Raw genomic sequence first — 23,393 nt, forward strand, 5'->3', positions numbered from 1 at the left:
TGTTCAACTTGCAGTATAGCTCTCTTCTTGTAGCCTGGAAAACCAGCAGAGGAGAAATTGAGTCTTTGATCCACATGAGGGATCCAAGAGGAATCTCCTGGACCCCAGCTTCAAATGAGCTCAGCTCTGGCCATTACAGCCATTTGGGAAGTGAACCAATGAATGTAAGACATCTGTCTCAATCTCTCCTTTTCTCTCTGCAAAAATCTCCTTTCAAATAGAATAAATAAAACTTTAAAAAGGAAAGCTTTTGATTATATAGCTATCCAGTGCATAGAAATAACCTATGTTTTGTGAAAAGGTCTAAGAGAGTAATTGTTATGTTCAAAAGCTTTTGGATACAAAAATATCTCTTTTGGTTTCACTTTTTTTTTTACTCAAATGAGATAGAATACAGTATTTTATTTAAATATATCTATAATATGCATGTCAAAATCCTTTTATTTGAAATGTTTAGCCATCTAAATACTGTTATTATGAACATTGATTTTATCTCTTTGTTTGATTTTTTTTTTTTAAAGATTTATTTTTATTATTTTTTCATTGGAAAGGCGGATATACAGAGAGGAGAGACAGAGAGGAAGATCTTCCGTCCGATGATTCACTCCCCAAGTGAGCGCAACGGGCCGATACTATGCCGATCCGAAGACAGGAGCCTCTTCAGGGTCTCCCACGCGGGTGCAGGTTCCCAAAGCTTTGGGCTGTCCTCGACTGCTTTCCCGGGCCACAGGCAGGGAGCTGGAAGGGAAGCGGGGCTGCCGGGATTAGAACCGGTGCCCATATGGGATCCCGGGCGTGCTAGGCGAGGACCTTTAACCACTTGCGCCACCGCGCCGGGCCCCTCTTTGTTTGATTTTGATGCTTGAAAAGTAAGCCAGAAATACATGAATGGAAATATTTAGTTGTCCAAAGAAATACAATAATACTATACATATGGATGATGAGAATTGTCAGGGAAAAAAGAATAATGCAAAACATGTATTGCTATAGTTTTCTAAAATAAAACATCAGTAATCCATGCTGAAACTCCAGCTTCTTGCCAGATTGATTAATTTTAATAACTGAAAAGAGTATCCTTTAGATTCCTGGGAATGCTTTTCCAGTCATGCATCCATTTTCCAAAACCTGGTAAAATTCCATTGTAAAACAAGGTGTTGCTCAATGTCTTATCCTAGAAAGAAAGAAGTGTTAAAAAATTAATCTTAATATTTCACTTATAAATTCCACATGAAAACACATTGAAAAGCAAAATACGGATTGTAAAACATCTAAGTACAGTATTTTTACTTAGATAAAATTTAAAGAAAACAGAAAATCACAAATTTCTACTGAATAAACTGTTTCAGCAAACATATCTACACATTATTTCTCAGTTTTAAGTTTTTTGAACTTTTCAACAACAACATGGCTATAGAACTTTTTTGGAGATTTCTAAACTTTTTTTAATTTGGTAGTTTATTGATATTAAACATTTAACAAGGAACTATCCTGCTACTAATGTGAACTAAAAAGCAAGGAATCATTTGTCCCATTTTCATAACTCCTCAAAATGATAGGCTCTTACTATTGGAGTTGTTTATATTATCATTTATATGTGCAGGGCTTCTCTTGTGGACCATCTTTAGGGGTCTCTCTCTCTTTGCTGCCTCTCCTTGGATGAGGGTTGTTTAAATTTCTTTGCTTCACTCATTCCACAGGTCGCTATGTACATTGTCTTGATCGGTGCCATCAGAGGGCAGATGGCGTGGGTCATTTCTGAGCAGAGCCCTCAGGAGCCATTAAGTGTTTCCTGTGCAACCCATTGCTTCCCCATGACACTTCCTCCACTGAGCCCTGGCATGATATACACACACAGAAAATCTATGTTGGACAGTTGGGAAATGCATAATCCTTTTTCACAGTCCCTGAAGGTTTGCAGGCCAAAGGAGCCTAATTTACACAAGATACTAATATTTTAAAATGTACCTCTTTCTGTTCCTTCATTTAAAGTGGCCTAACTGCTAAAGTCCTCGCCTTGAATGCACCAGGATCCCATATGGGAGCCAGTTCTAATCCCAGCAGCCTCGCTTCCCACCCAGCTACATGCTTGTAGTCTGGGAAAGCAGTTGAGGAGAGCCCAACACCTTTGGACCCTGCACCCGTGGGGGCCATTTGGAAGAATTTCCTGGCTCCTGGCTTTGCCTTGGCGCAGCACTGGCCGTTGTGGTCACTTGGGGAGTGAATCAACGGATGGAAGATCTTCCTCTCCATCTCTCCTCTTGTATATCTGACTTTGCAATAAAATCTTTACAGAGAATGAAATAAGAGTGGCAGGCAATAAGTGGATTTATAAATAAGCAGAAGGAATACATTTGGTTCAGATTTCACAAAAAACAATATTTGATTGATTTTTGGATTAGGACACCAATGCAGTTTTTAATGAAATTCAGACTTCAAGGACTCTTGTGAATGATGATCTTACAATGTTCTCTGGATGCATAAAATAATAAAGTCAATTTTAATTGTTAATCCAAGAACATTTTGCAGTATTAGAACAAATATCCTCAAAACAATTAGAAAATCAGTAATATTCAAATTAGCAATTTTCATTTTCTTTTTCATTTATTCAGCCACACATTGGTCATTCAGTAGCATGTTATTTAACCTCATGTTGTTAATATTCTATTTTTTCTTCCTAATGTTGCTTTGTTTTATGGGTTTTCATTTAAGGTGATGCATAGTAACTGTGCAATGAAGACTCATATCCAGAAGTGAAGATGCAATGCAGTATTCATCTCTACTTCCAGAACAAAGTTGGACTCCCATGAAACTGTTAAATATATCTTGACAATAGGGTGCTGGACTGTCTTCCATTGTCTATACCTACAATCTAAGGATACACTTAAATAGTATAATGATGGACTTATGACTATTTATGAAGGGCTATAATATTGTGATGATATAGGGGAAATTAGTGAAGAGAAGGGTTTTGGGTAGCAGGTGAGGTAAATTCCATAGCCTATGGAACTGTATCATAAAATAGTAAAACAAATAAATTTAATAGTAAAAAAAAGAAAAGTATGACAAAAATATAGCACAATTAAGGCTTGCGCAAATTAGTATAGCATCCATTGCAACACAATTTCTAGTGTTTTTGCTTTTTAGTTGTCAGGGTAATGTATTATGTTCATTTAGTCTTTATATCACATTTCTTCATTTGAAGGATTGACATACTATCTTGCCCTCACATAACATGCCACTGTGTTTTATTTTCTATCCAAGTGGACCATGTTATACTTGTTTCCCATAAAATTTGGAAAATTAAAAAAGTTCCAGTTAAAAACAGTGAATCTTATAGTAAACACACTTAAATATGATAAGCTAAAATATGCTAATTTTTCCATAAATAATGCTAGTAGTAATTTAAAGATTAATAATAAATAGATGAATGTTATCTTATAGATACATGTTTTCAATCGGAGATCTGAACATGTGAAGCTGTGGTCCAGAAGCTGAGAAATTCTGAATTAAGCTTATAGAAACTACGTAACTGTATAAACCCTACAGCTGAAGTGGTGAAGGCTAGACTTGATTTAAATTCATTCCTCTTTTACTATAAGAAGCATTACTATTACATAAATATCATCAAAATATTCACAAATCTTAAATTTTATAATGATTAAAAACTTATTAGAACAGACTATAGATCCACAAGATATTAGAATATCAGCAATATACCAATATGGAGAATACAAGTTATGGATACAGAAAAACATATCAAATGAAACTACAGGATCTTTTTGGAATTAAAATTAAATCAACTGTTTATATTTTATTTGTATTTCTATCTTTACAATAACAGCTAGAGACCACCCAGAGTGAAAGAGAGAAAAAATATGTAAAATGAAACAGGTCAAAGAATAATTCATGGGATAGAACAAAAGTAGTAATAAAATATAATTTCCATTTAATAGAATTGACTGAACTTTCAGATTAAATGTAATTATGACTTCATAGGCAGGTAAATAAAAAAATGATATTTTAAAAATCTCAAGTTTCCCATTTCCTGTAGAGGACAAATTTACTATAACTAGACATGATTCTGGCAACAAAGAATATAAACTGACCAACACTTTTGCAGGAAAAAGCAAGCTCATTCCACAGTACTAAGACATATTCTACCATAGAGTATAGGAAATAGAATTCATTTTTTCTAATGATTTATTTATTTTTATTGCAAACCCAGATACACAGAGAGGAAGATCTTTTGTCTGATGAAGATTTTTCACTCCCTAAGCGGTCGCAACGGCTGGAGCTGTGCCAATCCAGAGCCATGAGCTGTTCCAGGTCTCCCACACGGGTACAGGATCCCAAGACTTTGGGTTGTCCTTGACTGCTTTCCCAGGCCACAAGCAAGGAGCTGGATGGGAAGCGGGGGCCGCTGGTATTAGAACTGGTGCCTATTTCGGATCCTGGGGTGTTCAAGGCGAGGACTTTGCTACGCTATCACGCTGGGCCCTACTCTATTTTTATAAATTAATTTTCACCAAAAAATTTGTTTTCTAGATTTACAGAATATTGGAGTTAGTCACTTTGGATATCACTTGCCTTCTGCTCAGGCTAATGTCAATGTCATGATCTAATGCAATTAAACCGTTGAGGAGGAACATCTGGCTCTGTGAGGTAACTGAAGCCGCGCTCTGCTTTGAGCACATTGATCTCAGAACTCTTGGTCACCTTTTGCAAGGCACCACTGGCTACATTCTACCTTCTGTATGAGCACTGCTATTATTTTATCCAAAATGTGCGACCTGACCTGAAGTGTTCCCATAAGGACACTGGCACAGGTTCCCCGCCTGGAGAAATGCGGAAAACTCCAATTCCTTTATACTTGTTTCCAGAAATTCTTGAATACTGCTTAACCCTCGCATCTTTGGCTGATGATATGAAACCATTCCTTTTTTTTTTCCCCTTCTTCTTACTCCAATATCTGCTATTAAAATATAGCTTAACAACATTCCATTCTCATGCTTTATAAGTATACTGTGTAGTGACATTAAGTACACAGCCACGATTCTAAAACATCACTACCTTCGATTTTCAGAACTTTTCATCATCCCAAACTGAAAATCTACCCTTTAAATAATGATTCCCTTTCTGCTCTTCTAATCCACGGTAGCTATGATTACACCTTTTGTCTGTCAATTTGAGACAGGGTTTGACTAATCCAAATACTTCACACTTGTAGAATCAATACCATATTTGTTCTGCAGTGTCTGAAATTTCACTTAGCATAATGCTTTTTAACATTCATCTATATTACAACATGGATCAGAAGCATTCTTTCTTACCATATTTCTTTAGCTGGAAAATATGATTATTTGGCAACAAAGAATCAGAATAAATGAAGTAATGAAAAGCAAATTAAATCATTTTATTGTCCTGAAAGAAGATAGGGGGAGGCGGGGGAAGAGACTGTGAGAGAGAGTCTTGAGAGCTGAAACGGGGCTGTAGAAGCACTTGCATTTTTTCCTTTGCACTGGAAAACTAATTTGAACACTTTTCAGCACTTCCTCATTTGTGATTAACACAGGACATACAGACTGTTAGATTTATTACCTTATTTGACTGTATACAAACACACTGTATCTATTTCCCAAATCTTATGAAAAACAGCAGGTTTTTCTATTAAAAAACTATTCATGTGATTCATGTAAGATGTCACTGTTATAAAACAATGAAGTGAGGATAAAGATTGCCAAGTTAAACACAAAAGGCAAGATCTGTCTGCATATTCCCATACCCTTAAACACTTATTCCAGTGTGAATTTCCTGAGTTTTAGATGATAGAATTTGGCCCACCAGTGAGTTCATTCTCAGAAGATCTCAGCTGTCTACAACAGTTGCTTCAATTTTTCCCAGACAATTATATCTTTTATGAAAAGGAACAGTTGAAGAACAGGCAAGATCAGCACAAGAAAAATAGTCTACATGGATGCAATGGTTTCACTCTGCAAAAGTAAGGAAAAGAGCCAAAAAAGTATGCCAATATGCCAGTGGATTCCCAAGAACATGTCACGTGAGTAACGATGGGAAACCCAGTAAAACACAAGGAGAAAATTACTTTTATTATTTAAGAAATTAGGTAATTTACTAAATTAATGGATACTTTTCTTGAACAACTTGAGGCAGAGCCCTGTGTGGTAACCTAGCAGTTAAAGTGCTCACCTTGAACACACCGGGATCCATTTAGGCACCAATTCTAATCCCGTCAACCCCCCCTTCCGATTCAGCTCCCTGCCTGTGACCCAGGAAAGCAGTCAAGGAGAGTTCAAAGCCTTGGGATCCTGCACCCACATGGGAAACCCTTAAGAGTCTCCTGGCTCCTGGCTCCAGATTGGCACAGCTCCAACCATTGCAGCCACTTGGCATTGCAAGTCACAAGCAGAGAGCTGGATGGGAAGTGGAGCATCCGGGACATGAACCTATGTCTCTATCGGATTCCAGTGCTTACAAGGGGAAGATTAGCTCATTGAACCGTAACACTGGTCCCCAGAAATACTTTTTATTATTGACTTTTTCTGTTGGCACTCTTTCTGTGAACACAGTTGCCAGTTCTTGTGCCTGATAAATTACTAAAAGACGTAAAGACCAGGCTCTTGAGATACTCTTTGCTTATGATCACACAAATTGAAATTAAGGTTGAAAATCTAGCTAGTTAAAGCTTCTAGTATTTGATGTGAATTAGCCTTCTTCGTGCTGAATCCTGATCTATATAGTGATTTTTCAATCTTCCCTTCATAATTTACATGTGGCTTGGATTTCTAAATTCAGAATAACCAAGTGGACAAGCAGGAAGTCTGAGAACATTGACCACCTACATAGAATATAAGCATTTTCTTCCATCCAAACTTGGTATATTTCTTTTCTGTTTTGAAACTTGTGATAATGACGCATTGTCCATTTTAAACGTAGTGCGATTAATTTTGCCGTGAATGGCAAGCTGTTTTTCCTTCTGCCCTAACTTTCATCCCTCAGTTGTTCAACCTTCCAAAACTGATAAACGGACAACATCCCTTGCATTTAATGAGTATAGTTGGTCTGCATACTATTTAAACAGATGATACAGATTTTGTTAATTCTTAATTTTAACTTAGTTTTATTGTAATAGAAGACAGTAAAGTTAGCCCAAGTGTCTTGGTCCCTGTCAGCCCTGTTGGAGCTCCAGATGGGGTTTTCAAACTCCTGACTTCAGCCTGACTCACTCTCAGCCATGGCAACCATTTGCAGACAGAATCAGCAGATGAAATAGCTGTAATATCTGTACTATCTCTCTGTTTCGCTGCAACGGTGCCCTCTAAATAATTAATTAAAGATTTTTTAAAAATATTTTAAGCTCTGAAAACAAAACCTATATAACATAGCTAAAAATTTCCACTTTTGATAAATACTGCAGTACTAAAAAGAACCGCACTAAAAAGTTAATTTACACACATTAGCTTTCAGTGAGCAGATCTTAAAATTTGAAAGGTGCTGTTATGGCAAAGAAGGTAGAACGCATAGTCCATATGGGTGTCACTTCATGACATAGCTGCTACATTTCCAATTCAGCTCCCTGCTAATGTCTTAAGGAAAATAGCAGAAGGTAGCCCAAGTGCTTGAACACTTGCCACCCATCTTGGAGACCCAGAAGCAGCTCCCAGATCCTAGCGCCTCCTTAGCCTAACTTAGCCCTGTCATGGCTGTCACTTGGGGGAAGGACCAGAAGCAAAGGATCCTTCCCTCCTCACCTTTCCCTGTTCTCTCTCTCTCCAACTGATTTTCCAATAAATAAATCTTTAAAAAGTATTTAATTGAAATACATTTAATCTTACTAAAAACTAGGTGTATCTTAGAACCTAGAATTCTTTTTCTACAAGCAGATTTTATATGCCCAACTGTACCTATAATTTAGTGTAACTTGTACAAACCTACATGCACAAAAAACACTGTTACAACTGATAAATGAATTCAGCAAAGTTCCATGTCACAATCAATATGCAAAAAAAGCTGTTTATATGCCAACGTTGAAGTCACCAAAATTTTAAAAAAAGATATGCCATTCACAATACCCACAAAGAAACATATTCAAGAATAAATGTAACCAAAGAATTTGTCTCTAAAATGGAAAGTATAAAACATATTCTATTATTGCCATGTTAGTACAAAAAATCAAATATTGAACGTTAAAAAAGAAAAAAGGATACTTTCTGCTTATTGATTGGAACAACATTATTAAAATGTCAGTAATATCCAAAGCAATCTACAGATTCAATGAAATCCACATCAAAATACTAAGCACATTATCTAATGAATTAGGAAAATCATACTACAATTCGTATGTTATCACAGAAGACAGAATAAACAGAGCAAAAATGATCAGACGGGAGATATCACAATATCTGACTTCAGAGCACACTACAGCAGTATACTAAAAACAAACACAAAGCTTAATGAACAGAAGTTCAACATAGCACACAGAATTTAATCCATATATGTACAACAAAATGATTTTTTTATGAAAGTTCCCAGACCATATATTGGATAATCTCTCCAGTACATGGTGCAAGCAAAAACTGGATATAAATATGTAGAAGAAAAATTACATTCATACCACTCATCACATTCAGGAAATCAGATCAAGTGGTCCAAAGATCCAAATTTAAGTTAAGGCTATGTAATTAGTGAAAGACTATGTAGGCGAAGTGCTTCAAGACATTGGAATAGGTAAGGACTTGTTGGAAAAGTTCCTGTAACACACACACACACACACACACACAAAAGCAAAACTAGACAAATTGAATTATACTAAATCCAGAAGCTTTTGCTTAGCAAAGGAAACCATTGATAGTTGAGATATACAGCAGAATTGGAGAACATAGGTACAAACTACTTTTCTGATAAAAGCTTCATATCAAGATGTATCAGTTATTCAAAAAGCATAACAACAAAATAATCCATCAGTTTAAAATAGGGAAAGAACCCAAGAGAGGATTGCCAAGAGAAGAAATGCAAATGATCAGCAACTATATGAAAATTAGTATCTGTATCCATCAGGAAAATGGAAATCAAAACCGGGATGGTCTCTTATTTCACCTTTATCAGAATAAATATTAGACAAAAGACAAAGAACAACAAATGCTCTTTGTGGAGGATGTGGAGAAAAGGGAACTTGGTGAAAGGAGAAGAAATGAAAATTGATACAGTCATTAATTAGTGAGCTTCCTTAAAAAACAGCAAGTGGACTTTCTATGTGATCCAACAATTCACTACATTGCTCCCAGTATCAAAATTCAAACTCAGTCACCCATCATCAAATGAATGGATAAAGGAACTTGAAAACATGTGCAATGGCTTGGATGTGTGCACACACACATGCGCACGCACACACACACACACACGCACGCACACACCTTCAAGTATTACTTAGTTATAAAAAAATAACAAAATTCTGTCATTTGCTTTAAAATGGTTAGATATGGAGATACTATGTTGAGTGAAATAAGCCAAAAACAGCTGAAAGACAAATACTGTATATTCTTCCTTACATTTGGGAGCCAAAGAATACAAAAGAAGAAATACCAGCTTGTATAAATTTTTCATCAGTATAATGTCTCATCTAACTTTGTTTAAAAGTGCTTAAAGCCCGCATTAAAGTTTGCAAAGAATCTATTTGTCTGTTTGTTTATTTTAGATCTAGATGTTGAAATGTTCCTTCCTGGGTGCACTACTGAAAGAAATAAATCAAGGTGACAAGTGTGATGAGATACCCCTTGACGACAGACTAGACATCCCACCAGAATCGACCATCATTCTTAGTAAAGATATAAGAGGACATCTTCCTAAAGAATTTGCTTGGAAGATGATCATGCAAAGTTCGCAAATTACAGGACCTGGGATATGAATACAATATTCAGGCTGGGAGCGGTAGCCTAGAGGTTAAAGTCCTCGCCTTACACGCACCAGGATCCTATTTAGACACCAGTTCTAATGACAGCAGCCCCGTTTCCCATCTAGCTCCCTGCTTGTGGTCTGGGAAAGCAGCTGAGGGCAGCCCAAAGCCTTAAAACTCCGCATCCTCGTGGGAGACCAGCAAAGAAGGTCTTGGGTCCTGGCTCCGGATCGGATCGGCTCAGTCCATTGCAGCAACTTGGGGAGTGAATCTTCGGTTGGAAGATCTTCCTCTCTGTCTCTCCTCCTCTCTGCATATCATTTTTCAATAAAAATAAATAAATAAATATTTTTTTAAAAAGAGAGAATAATAATGTCCCAATGCAACACTATGGATCCTTAGTCATAAAGTGCTCTCACAATAACTTTAATAAAAAAGAGAATCTTATGTGTCCAGTTTGACGTTCCCTGATTCATCTTCTAAAGGCATATCAATGCTGAGTGTGACAGCAGGTGTCATTAAAGATTATAGCAGGGATGAAGGGAGGCACTTCAGTTCCCAAACATTCATTTAAATTCATGTGACATCAACAAAGTGATGAGAGATTTATTCTGGGCCACTTGAGCAACATGCATCATTTAAACATTAACACACTCAATGTAATTACTGAGTTTTCACCATTTGATATGAGGCGGTCCTGCCAATACCTCTCCACTACTGAAAGTGTAGTCTTGTAGGGAGACTGACAATAAGTTTCAAATCCAGTCAAGCAGGTAAAGGAGTTTTACAGACAAAAAAAAAAAAAAAAAAAAAGAGAGAGAGAGAGAGAGAGAGAGAGAAATGGCCTTTTAAGAAACTAGAAGTCAAGCTGGACAGGAGAGGTTGGTAAGGGACAAATTACTACAAAACTTCAAGCAGTTAAATAAAAATGAGATTTGGACTTTTTAAGGAAAATGGTAAAGGATTAGAATGTTTTATGCATTGTACTATTTAATTTGATACATATGAACAATGAAATGATCCATTTTTTTTTCTAAAAAATGCAATTTAAGAGAACAATGCACACTTCCGCGGAGCAATAATGATCTGAGTCTTAATAGTTCAATAAATTGCAATATTTGGAAAACTGCCAACCTCAGATGCAAACAGCTCAAGGCTCTTTGACTGACAAGGGTATAAACAAATACATAAGCATTAGCTCACCAAGAACACAGTATCAGGGAGTTTTCAAGGTAACAGCCAACTGCTCTCTGCCAAAAATTGCATCATCACAGATGTTTATGGGAGGTAGTCTTTAACCTAGTAATTCATCCCACACTTTTTTCACTCTCCTTCCTCTTAACAAAAGTAAACATTTACAAAGATTTTCTGATGAATTTTTTAAATTAAATGTGTTGTCCCCATCCCATTCCAAACACCTAAAACACAAACTAATAAAATACATAGGGCGGCCCATAGTCACTTGCACATAGTCTCCCAGACCTGTGTCTTAAATTGAGCCACGTGAATAATCATTAGCCAGTTTTCTAATTTATATTGGAAGTCAGCTGGAGCATTTTTGCTTTATGAAAAAATAAAATGCTCTGTTTAAAATCAGCACTCGCTTTAAGATTTATTTATTCTATTTAAAAGAGATAACACTCAGAGAGAGAAAGTGTGTGTGCATGGGTGGCTGGGGCCAAACTCAAGTCACCTGCTATTCTTAGGCCATTAGGAGAGTTGGAATTTGAAATAGAACAGCTGGATATATCCTTGTGGGTATGCTAGTGTCACAGATGGCAACTTTACTCACTGTATCACAATGATATCCCCTCTGCCGGTCATTTTTACAATCACTGCTGTGGCGTTTCATGACACATGAATATAAGTGCTCTCTATTTTCTCTGGAGCCAGTGTTGCGGTAGAGCAGCTGATACCACTTGTGGTGCAGCAAGGTTTCCTATTCTCATCCCTGTCAATGCACCTGGGAAGGCAACGATGACCAAAGTACTTGGGTCCCTACTGCCCATATGGGAGACCAGATCCTGGCTGTTGCAATCATGTGGAAAGTGACCAGCAGAGGGAAAATCTACAGATCGATCCCAATCTCTTGTTCCGCCTTTCATATAAACAAATAAATCTACACAAAAATGCTGATTTTTTTTCTTACATATCGATGCTGCATCACTTTCTACATATATTCAAGAATTTAACTATACCACAATTTCCACTTTATACTTATTGTGTCTTCCAATACACTTAAGGATATACACAAATGATATTCTTAAAGGGTTTCACCTGTTCTCTGTATTTGTAGAAAACATTGACAAATAATGGTAAAGATAATGGTAAGGTTGATAACAATGATGATGATTTTGAAAGACAGTTTTTTGAGGCATCAAAAGCTTGTATTAAATTTATCATGTCGTATAAGTCATAGGAGTCACTCATTTTCCTTTAAGCTAACATGTAAGATTACAAAATATATTTTAATCCCAATTTACCAGCTACATACTACCAATTTTCCATTCCTGTGCACCACAAAACTGCAAAGAATTCTTTATTATCTGGAATTATGGACATCCAGTAGCCCAATACACCTGGTAGGTAAGTTAATTAGCTTTGTTACTTATTCCTTATATTCTCCAGATATTAGTGACATTCCCATAAAATGGGTTTTTAAAAAGCAGTAATTTTAGTTGGAAGAGATAAGTGAAAATGTGAAATAACTTAGCACATAGAAAACGACTATTCTATATCCCCCCTTTAAATTAGGAGGCAGAAAAATAGTTCCCAAGTAGTTATTTTATATATCTCTTACAAGACTCTATTAGAGAAATACTAGCACATATATTTTCTTTAACATATGTTCATTATCATTCTTTCATATCTCTTAATATTCATGCTCTGAAGTTTTAAAGACTTGTTCTTGTCTAAGGTATGCATGCTCAGTTGTACCTTGTATTTTTGTGGCTATCTATATTGTACCTTGAATTGTTTCCATTCTTTGCGTAGCTCTCGCTCCATATATTTAAGTTTGACATCTTCCTACAAACAACAGAACATGAGTAAATAAACCAGTATTTCACAACGAATGTAATGTTGAATGCTTCATTTTTAATCAGTAAATTGACAGTGAAAGCAAGCCTTGAACCTGTGGAACCGCAAGTAGCTGGGAAACAATAGCAGGTGGGTAGAACAGGCACATCAATAGAAACACTGATTTAACTATTGAATGTGAAGGGTGGAGTTAAATGTTCAGAACCAAGCAGCGTCTGAATTTACAATTTTAGTCATACAATAGATCAGTTCAGATGCAAATGATTTACTGATATTTTTATGAAGCCAGGCATTTTCACACTTCCCCCTGACACACACTGTCTTTCCAGACATGCTGGAATGATGAAAACATCATCACTGTATAAATAGGAAGCAAGTATAAAGTAAAGGCATGGGGTTAGTCTTGTTATCTATTTTATACTTACATATTTGACCAATAACATATCAACAGTAGTTTGTGACACTAAGATGATTATTAAAGTGTTTGTGTTTTGTGTGTGTGTATGAATGTACTTCATAAAGTGCATAGTAAAATGGAATTAAGACTTGAATTTTTATGCAAACATTGAAATTCATACAGAGGAAAGTTCTCCAAGCATACCTTGTGGAAAATGACCACCTTTCTGTTTATATTAGTTTTAAATTCAAATTATAAACAAAATGAATGGATGCAAATCTACATATATACTTAAAAATGTTTATACAATATTAAAAAAATAAAGCCACTGTCCTATTAAAATTCCTCACAGAGACTGTATTACAAAATACATAAGGGAAATTTTACATTTAGAAGAACAGGTTATGTCTTTTACCATGTATACATTTCAGAAAGTACTTATTAAATAAATGAAATAAAAATAGATTTACGAAGCAGAATGAAAAGTGGGCCACTTAACATTCCAGCAACTCACTTAACAGCCTGTAACAGTACTTTATGGACCATGAATGATCCAAAAATCCAAATTACAGTAATTCAACTTCAGACATGATAATATGCAATAATATAAAATACATACAATTCAAAACAGCACATTTCCCTTCTACAATATGGTAATTCATATGAACTTTAAGCTTTTCAACATGATTGTACAGTAACTTGTCATAGTTAATGAAAATCAAACAATAGAGGACTTGTAACAAATTCATTTTAGCAAAAATAAATGAACTCAAACTATACTAAACATAAATTTAGCATTAATTTACCAGAGACTTATTGTCCTACCTTCTATATCATCTGTGTTTTCACTTTAAAGCTCAGATAACGCCAGTTTACAATAATTTCCAAATGACACATGCTCTTTAAATCTACTTTTGTTTTTATTTGGAGGCTGTGATAGTTTGGCAATCACCTTGGAAACCTTGCCTATGATGACTTTGAGTTTAAAGCCGACTTTTGGATTGATGGTAGTGGATTTGGCTTTCCTGACATTATTATTCCTCATACAAGGATAATCTGCTAGCTGGCTTCGTGTTGCAGAATAACTAATGATCCCATTCTCTTTTTGGCAGTCCAATGAAAACATAAAACAGATGTTCGACATTAGCAGATGTCCAAGGTGACACATTAAACATATGCAGGGAATGGAAATCCTAGATCCTCTTACATGTTTGAGAAATGCTGATCACTATGCGTAGGATTTCCAAGTAGCATCATTTGGTTTTGCAGGGGTAGAGTTTCTTTCATGTATTAGATATTTTTATTTTCCCATATTTAAATCTTTGCATCATGTGAAAATTAACTTCCAAGTAAGCACAATGAACCACTAAAATTTTAAAACTATCATTTTTATTATCCTCATATTAGACACAAAAGAAAACTATTCAGTGCTGTAATATTCACGATGATGTATCTATACTATGAAAACAGCTTCTTAAATTTCTCTCTTCACTCTAAAATTTCTAAAATGACACTCTAAAATGACATAATCTATTATTCATTTGAACCATGCAAATGCCATCTCAGCATGGAGTTTTTCTGTGCTTTTTAAGTAGAATGTCTGATTTTGTCCAATATTTTCCCAACTAGAAGCTTAAGGAAATTAGTCACCTGATTTGTGTAGCATTATTTTTCAGCATTATTTTTCAGTGGATGACTTGTAAGTAGTTTTAAACTAAATGAGAAAGGATGTAAATCAAGTAATTTTCTGATGTCCACTCTCCCACTCCCATTCATTTTCTTTCCTTTTCTTCATCAAATTTTGATGGGTAAGCAATCAATACTTGTCTTTAAATTTCGCTTTTGCATATAAGGCCTAATGCTCACTGTCCTTTTATAAAAATGTGTATAAAGGTAACCCTTTATCAAATTACTGAATTCCTAAACAAAATGACCAATTGGCAATTCGTTTACAGCTGAGCACTATTATGTGGCCCATCATCTCTTTGACTCTTTGTATGTCAATGTAAGTTTTAAATAACTATAGTTTTATATGCAGTCTGTTCTCCCCAAGGATTTCCTCTTCTCACCCTTTATCCCCTCCCCCAACTGATTTCCCCTACATTGTTGCAATAGTATAATCTCCTCCAGCCACATTTCCTATGTTACAGATAAATACCCTCAGTTATTGGCAAATTCTAGGAACATGCAATTTGAAAGTTTGATAATGATACCATAGGTTTCTTTTTTTTTTTAAGATTTATTTATTTTTATTGAAAAGGCAGATACAGAGAGAAAGATCCTCCATTGACTGGTTCACCTTCTAAATGGCTTGATTGGCCAGAGCTGAGCCAAGCCAAAGCCAGGTTCCAGGAGTTCTTCCAGATCTCCCATGTGAGTGCAGGATCCCAAGGCTCTGGGACATTCTCCGCTGATTTCGCAAGCCACAAAAATGGAGCTGGATGGGAAGCAGAGCAGCCAGGACATGAACTGGCCACCCACGTGGGAAATCACTGTGTGAAAGGTGAGGATTTAGCTAGCAGACCCCACAGCACCAATTTCTAAAGATACCTGTTCAAGTAGTGATTAATATAGTAAAAGGATTTGAATAGAAGAAGGTGATTTTACTGTTTCAAGACAGGAAATTAAACTGATTCAAAACTAATTCACCAGAAAACATGCTTTTCCAGATTATGCATATTTTAAATAGTTATATGGAATTGACATAGGCACATCTAACTTGAAGTAGAACACTCACTTACTATGTTTTGTTTTTTTTTCTATTGTGTTTTCTAAGCCAATCATACCTAAATGTTAACAAAAATATTTATAAATGGAGAGTAGTCTCTATACAGCATGAAAATACATGTGAAATCCAACCTTAACCTCCTCATAGCAGTTTATTAGCAGATACTCCTTCTTCACTAAAATAGATTACATTTTAAAAAGAAACAAATTGCGATTATGTACAGTTAATAAGAATCAGTAGAATTTATAAAGTTAGTAAGCAAAAGCAAAACATAAAATTAATATCAACATAAGAAAAAGAAATCAAGAATGCCATTTAACTTACACAAGCTAATTCATAATATTAAGTATAAGTCTCATCTGAAAAGTAAGAGATACATTTTATTGAAGCATCATACGGTGCTCTATGAATGTGTACAATTATATATAAAATTAAAAAGTAAAAAATAAGATAAATATTTTTCATACATCTTACCCATTTAGATTCTTTCTTAGACAAATGCCTACCCATTTTCTTCACTCATTTCTTCACAGGGTGAAGTATTTCGTTGTCTCTGAGTTTCTGAAGCACTTCATAAATACCAGATATTTGCCCCTATCTGTCGTGTACTAAGGAGAGATTTTCCCCCATCCTATTGGCTGATTCTTTGTTTTATTGATCATTTCTTTTTCTGTACAGAAACTTCTTAAACTAGTCCCATTGTTTTATTTTGGCTTTGATTGCCTTTGATGTCTTTTCTAAGAAGTCTTTACCAATAACTATATAGACCTTGTGAAGTGCCTCAAATATTTTTATAATAGTTTGATAATTTCTGAGCTCCCTAAGTATCAGGGACATATCAATAAAAAAAAACATGTTGAAGTTCTGTGTAATTCCAATGAGAAAGGTCTCTATTCAGATATCTACAAACAACACTTGCTGGCATGAATGTCAGAAAAAAAAATACCTACTGCACTGTTGGTGAGTTTAGACTTTTACAGCCACTATGAAAATCAGTTTGGAAAGTGCTAAGAGAACTGAAAATGATCTACTGCATGAACCAACTACTCTACTCCTTGGAATATCCAAAAGAAGTGAAATCTGCATATGAGAGAGTGATCTGCAAACCTATATTTATAGCAACACAATCCACAATAGCAAAGGCATGGAAAAAAACCCACCTGTCCATCAAAAGAGGAATGGAAATTTAAACTATGGTGTAACTGCTCCAAGGAACACTATTCAGTCATTTAGAAGAATGACATCCTTCACAAGTAACCAAAGGGTCCCTACCAGAAACTATCATGCTCAGTGAAACAGGCAAATTCACAAAGTACAAATATCATATTTTCTCTCCGATACATGGCAAGAATTATGCAAAATACCAAACTGATGTATAGGTAAATGCATAGTGCATGTATTCTAATAGATGAACTGTGTACTTGAGAGTGACACATTGGAAAGTGAAGATATGTTGCAGCATGCATCTCTACTTCCAAATAAAAGGAAAACTCCCAACAAAACTGTTAAATATACTTAGACAATGTGATATTAGCTGTTCTGCCATTAAGAATACCTGCAATGCTATGGTACACTAACAGCAATTTAGATCTGTGACTGTTGCTGCAGGACTAAATTACTGTAATAATATGGGAAAAAGTAGCATGGGGATAAAATGGGGAGCGGAGGATTTTTATACCTACAAAACTGTATCATGGAAGATGAAAAAAAATTCTAAAAAAACATAATTGAGAACAAAAATGTATTGTTAAGTAAAATTAAGTTGTATGCAAGTAACAAAAAACAGCATAGCATAGAGAGAGGAAGATCTTCTGTCCTATGACTCACTCCCCAAGTGACCACAACGGCTGGTGCTGTGCCGATCCGGAGCTGGGAGCCAGGAATTTCCTCCAGGTCTCCCACATGGGTGCAGTATCCCAAGGCTTTGGGCTGTCCAGGACTGCTTTTTCAGGCCACAGGCAGGGAGCTGGACTGGAAGTGGAGCTGCAGGGATTAGAACCGGCGCCTATATGAGATCCTGGCGCGTGCAAGGCAAGGACCTTAACCGCTAGGCCATGGCTCCAGGTCCGCACCTGGGTTCTTGACACAGATGTGGACAAGATCACCCTTGAGTTTTTATCTCCTGACATCTAGACCCAAACCTGACAGTTGTGGACATGTGGGGGAGTGGAAAGCAGTCGAGGACAGCCCAAAGCCTTGGGACACTGCACCCACATGGGAGACCTGGAAAGAAGTTCCTGGCTCCTGGCACCAGATCAGCACAGTACTGGCCATTGTGCTCACTTGGGGAGTGAATTATCAGATGGAAGATCTTCCACTCTGTCTCTCCTCCTCTCCGTATATCTGACTTTGCAATAAAAAATAAGTAAATCTTAAAGAGAAAAGAATAATAATTCTCCCAATGTCATAGCAATATCATGAGTTATAAATATATAAAAACAATTTGTACAGTGAATTAGTGATATTGTTGTTGGTTAAGATTATTACTGCCAGAGGCAACAAATAATTATCACATATAAGGGTAGCCCAAATGTTACCACGACTCTTCCAATTAAAGTATCATTCTATACTATGCTAACTTACCGAGGAGTAATATAGTCTTATTTATTTTTAATTTCCAAGATTTTACAACCTAACACAAAGGTTTTCTGTAGAAGTCTATCTGTAAGAAATATTCAGCTGTTTTTGGAATTTTCATATGACATTCATGAAGAAACAGCAGGATGAGTCCTTTAACTATTTAAACTATCCTTGCATCATGTTTCCTTAAATTTGGTCTAATTTAATCTCATAAGTATTGCTTTATGTTTACAACCTGGTCAGTCAATGTAAGAATTTTGCTATTATAATGAGAACTAAAGGAATCATCAAATAACACACTTATGTGTCAGTTTAAATTTATTTATATGTATAATATATATTTATATTCATATAAAGATAACAAATTACAGTTATACTGCAATACAGGTTTATACTATTTCTTAGAAAGAATTGGTACTTACTAATTTTCACAAATATGTTATCTTATTGGCATTATTATATATTTATTTATATTGATATGCAAAGTATATATTTAATTTTGAATTGTGAAATGCCTGGGTGTCAAAAAAACCAAATATTTATATTGACTTGGGCCCGGAGGCATGACCTAGCTGCTAAAGTCTTCGCGATGAACATGCCAGGATCTCATATGGGCGTTGGTTCTAATCCCTGCAGCTCCACTTCCCATCCAGCTCCCTGCTTGTGTCCTCGGAAAGCAGTCGAGGACAGTCCAAAGCCTTGGGACCCTGCACCCACGTGGGAGACCTGGAGGAAGTTCCTGGCTCCCAGCTACAGATCGGCACAGCACCAGCCATTGTGGTCACTTAGGGAGTGAATCACCGGATGGAAGTTCTTTCTCTCTGTCTGTCCTCCTCTCTGTTTATCTGACTTTGTCATAAAAATAAATAAATCTTTAAAAAATATTTATATTGATTTATATGTTTATATGTAGTTTTTATTTATAAAATAATAATCAATTATCTTTTAAATGTCTTTTTGGCTAATATATAGCAAATTAAGTGTTTCTCCCTTCCCCCTGCCCCATCTTCATCCCTGAAGAACCAAACAGCGCCTCTTCTGAAGTATAAAGAGGACAAGAAAATCAGGTTCTCAGTACCTTAGGTACACAATCAGGCCCATTCAGTGCAATGTTAGTACTATTCTGTACTTCCGACTTCAATTACAGCTATCTACCTCTTCATACAAGCCACATACCATCTTTGTTTAAAAGCCAGAATTCTAGGGCCCACCACGGTGGCACAAGTGGTTAAGGTCCTCACCTTGCACGCCCGGGATCCCATATGGGCGCTGGTTCTATCCCACCAGCCCCGCTTCTCTTCCAGCTCCCTGCCTGTGGCCTGTGAAAGCAGTTGAGGACTGCCCAAAGCTTTGGGACCCTGCACCCGCGTGGGAGACCCGGAAGAGGCTCCTGGCTTCGGATTGGCATAGCATCGGCCGTTGCACTCACTTGGGGAGTGAATCATTGGGCGGAAGATCTTCCTCTCTGTCTCTCCTCTCTGTATATCCGCCTTTCCAATAAAAAAATAATAAAAATAAATCTTAAAAAAAAAAAAAGCCAGAATTTTAAAGGGAAGGCCATGAGTCTGCATTTCCCTACACTCCTCACGGTTGTTGAATGATTTTAAACTCCATGTAAATTTGTCCTGATTATTTGGAAATTGATGCTGAAGTAATACAAATAATGTACCGGACTCCTGCCCTGGAAAGCAGAGAACTGGGCATGAGGCCTGTGTTTTTGGCTACAAAGTATGAGCAGGCTGCCATGCTTCATGAACCCGGTAACCTTTGCATGGCCTCTGCACAATGAAGAGGCTCCACTGAGCTAGTCCAGATGTGATAGAGGCATGACTCCCAGTGTGCTCATCTTTATCCTGGAGGCAATCCCAGAACAATCTGGCCAAACAAAGGTGAAAGAAAGCATTTAGAGTTGCATCAAGTACCAATTTACTTGAGGAAGCAAAAACAAATTACTTACTTTGTTTACTTATATCTGATACTGTACGACAACATCCACTGTGAAATGCCACAGGTCATAAAATAACAAAAGAAACAAAAATAAACCAAATATTGAAATCAAGTCATTTTTTATGTAATGTATCAACTAGGGAAAGCTCAACTGAACATATGTCTTTTGCTTTAAGCTTCAATAACTTGAATAAACTGAAACTCAAACAAGTCAACAGAAAAGAAATAAAATAGTACAAAGACTAAAGGTCTTGATACTCAAGGCTCTCATTGATTTCATGTTTTGGGCTAAATGTAGATAAGGAACCTGTGTATATACATTAAAAGCCATTGTCAATAGAGATTTGTAATTGATGTTTTAATTCCATCACTGAAGACATAGATCACATCATTAAGTATTCCTTCTTTGAAGCCAATAAAGCATGTATGCCTGAAACAGGTAGAGTAAATCCTTGCTATAGTCATGCCCATAATTTACTTTCCTCATATGCTGGTTCTCTGAAATCCAGATTATAAACCTACCTACTTTAAAATATTATTGGACTCCTAATGAGTCCAATATTCAACCACATACATATCTAAATCCTTACAAAAGGTAAAAACAAACTGTTTCCAGATTCCTCTAACATAAATATATATCAAACAACCTCCAATTCAGTTTGTGTTTTCCTTACTGTGTGTTCATGTTTCATGAGGTGATTCCAATTCCTAACATTATTATCAAAAAGCCTATTATGTTTTTCTGGGCTTAGATCATGCAGTGTTCTTCAAATAGATTAATTCTCTCTATAGGTTCTACCTGTAAAATGAATGAGTCCTTCTTCTTATTCTGACAGAATAGCATACCAGTTTTCACTCAGTGATTTAGGCAAGCATGAGGTTGATTGGATTCATGACACATGACATCTGTGGGTAAGCTCCTCGATCCATTGTTTTAGTCAAAGAAACAGACTCTTCCTTTCCTGTCCTGCTACAATTTTTTTGCATGTGTCATGGTCACAACATTTCACTAACTCGTATTTTAGATTCAAACAACAGAAAGGACCAAAAATTTTGTGCTACTAATATGACATTTGTATCTTTAGAAGGCAAATCCTCTAAGATAAACCTCTGTTATTCCATTGCCTAAACTGAGGGACTTGATAATTACATTTGTAACAAAGTCTTCAAAAAGCAAGCATTTGGATATTTTAGACGCAAGAAAGACTGAAAATATGGTATTATGAATGACTTAATAACATCACCCCAGCTGACACTGAAAGGACCAATTTCGCTATGGTACTTTAGGTATTGCTAGTTATGTCCAAGTCAGTCTCTGATTTTTGAGTCCCATGAAGAAAATAATTCTAACCTTAATCCTGCACTTTGAAAACAATTTCAGACTGTATTTACTGAATGACTACCTCCCAGGAAGAAAAAGTGCTTTTTTTAAAGCTTTGAAATGACACACTCCAGGTTTGTACACTAGAGGAAGATGACCCAAAAACAGAGTATTTTGACTCAATAAAGGTAATTTGCCATAGCTATTGTGGCAATATGGTAGATGCAAAAAACTAAATCCTCTATACACAAAGTTCACCATTCAGTTAAAAGTACTGCACTGGTTTCCTAGCACTGTGGCCAAAACATCATTGCAAGCTTGTTGGTTAATTATTCTGTAACATTTCTAGAAGGCAGAAGTTCAAAATCATTGGATTAAAACAGAAATGTCAGCATAGCTGACATTCCCCCTTTGGCACTAGGAAAGCAACTATTTGCTGTTTCCAGATTCTGTAACTTCTTCTAGTACTTTATTTGTGCCTCCATACTATATTGCCTTTTTTCTCATTGCTTCTTTCCATTATCACATTGCTACCTTTTGGGTAATCTGAAGAATACATAAGAGAAATGATAATATAAATAAATATCAGGGGTAAATAATTTAGAAAAGAGGATAAATAGTATAAAACATGTTAAATAGACCTAATATATTATCATCAAATTCCAAGGAAGTAAGAAGAAAAATACTGAAACTGAAGCAGTATTTGATGAATTACTGGCTGAGAATTTTTCAACTATAAGGAAAGCATTAAGTCATGATTTGAAGATCCTGTTTACTGCAACAAAGATACATCAATATACATATATGTCTATAAACAAATATAACAAACCATGTGTGATCTATAGGCCTCTAAAAAGATAATGCGTACATAGAGTATAGGTTGGAAAATCAAGACAAAGGAAAAATCCTTAAAACAAATCACAGAATAATCATTATCACCCCAAAACAATTAGTCTTAAAGGTTATTTACAGTTCTAAGCAATAGTAGAATGAAACATACTAGTGAGAGTGTGAGATGGAGGGAGGGAGGAATGGGACAGGAGGTAGAGACACAGAGAGATTTCATTCTGTGCTTCATTTCCCATGGCTGGACCAGGTCAAATCCAAGAGTCAAAAATCAAGTGAGTGGCAGGAGTCCATCCCAGATGCATCAGCAGGCAGGTTTGATGCAAATAAAACACTGGTGAACTTGAACTGGTGACCACATAGGATGTGGCATCCCAGGTGGCTGCTTTATGGACTATACCATGGTGCCAGGGTTGACAAAATTGTTTCTTTAAAATATTTTAACCAAAAGATAGACTCACAGAAGGGGAAATTTATGGAGAAAAATATTCCATCCACTAGTTCACTCCTCAAATGGCCACAACTAGGCAAGGCTGAAGCCATGAGCTTCTTCCAGTTACCAGACTAGTGTATTAACACATGCACCCAACCCACCATCCACTGCTTTTCCGGGCCCTTAAATAGG

At 36.1% G+C, this 23,393-nt stretch overlaps 1 protein-coding gene across 1 annotated transcript in view; it reads right to left on the reverse strand.

The window, feature by feature from the left end:
* Positions 1 to 1,054: 1,054 nt before the first annotated feature.
* Positions 1,055 to 23,393, reverse strand: part of CNBD1 (cyclic nucleotide binding domain containing 1) — a 363,708-nt gene continuing 341,369 nt past the window's right edge. The window contains exons 12-13 of the mRNA XM_040992868.1: positions 12,878 to 12,937; positions 1,055 to 1,171 (exon numbers count right to left, since the gene is read on the reverse strand). Of these exons, the coding sequence (XP_040848802.1) occupies positions 1,055 to 1,171; positions 12,878 to 12,937 (177 nt within the window). The remainder of the gene's footprint in view (positions 1,172 to 12,877; positions 12,938 to 23,393) is intronic.

Source organism: Ochotona curzoniae, unplaced genomic scaffold, assembly GCF_017591425.1.
Source record: "Ochotona curzoniae isolate NIBS_2020 unplaced genomic scaffold, NIBS_Ocur_1.0 contig_1071, whole genome shotgun sequence".
NCBI classification, from domain to species: Eukaryota; Metazoa; Chordata; class Mammalia; order Lagomorpha; family Ochotonidae; genus Ochotona; species Ochotona curzoniae.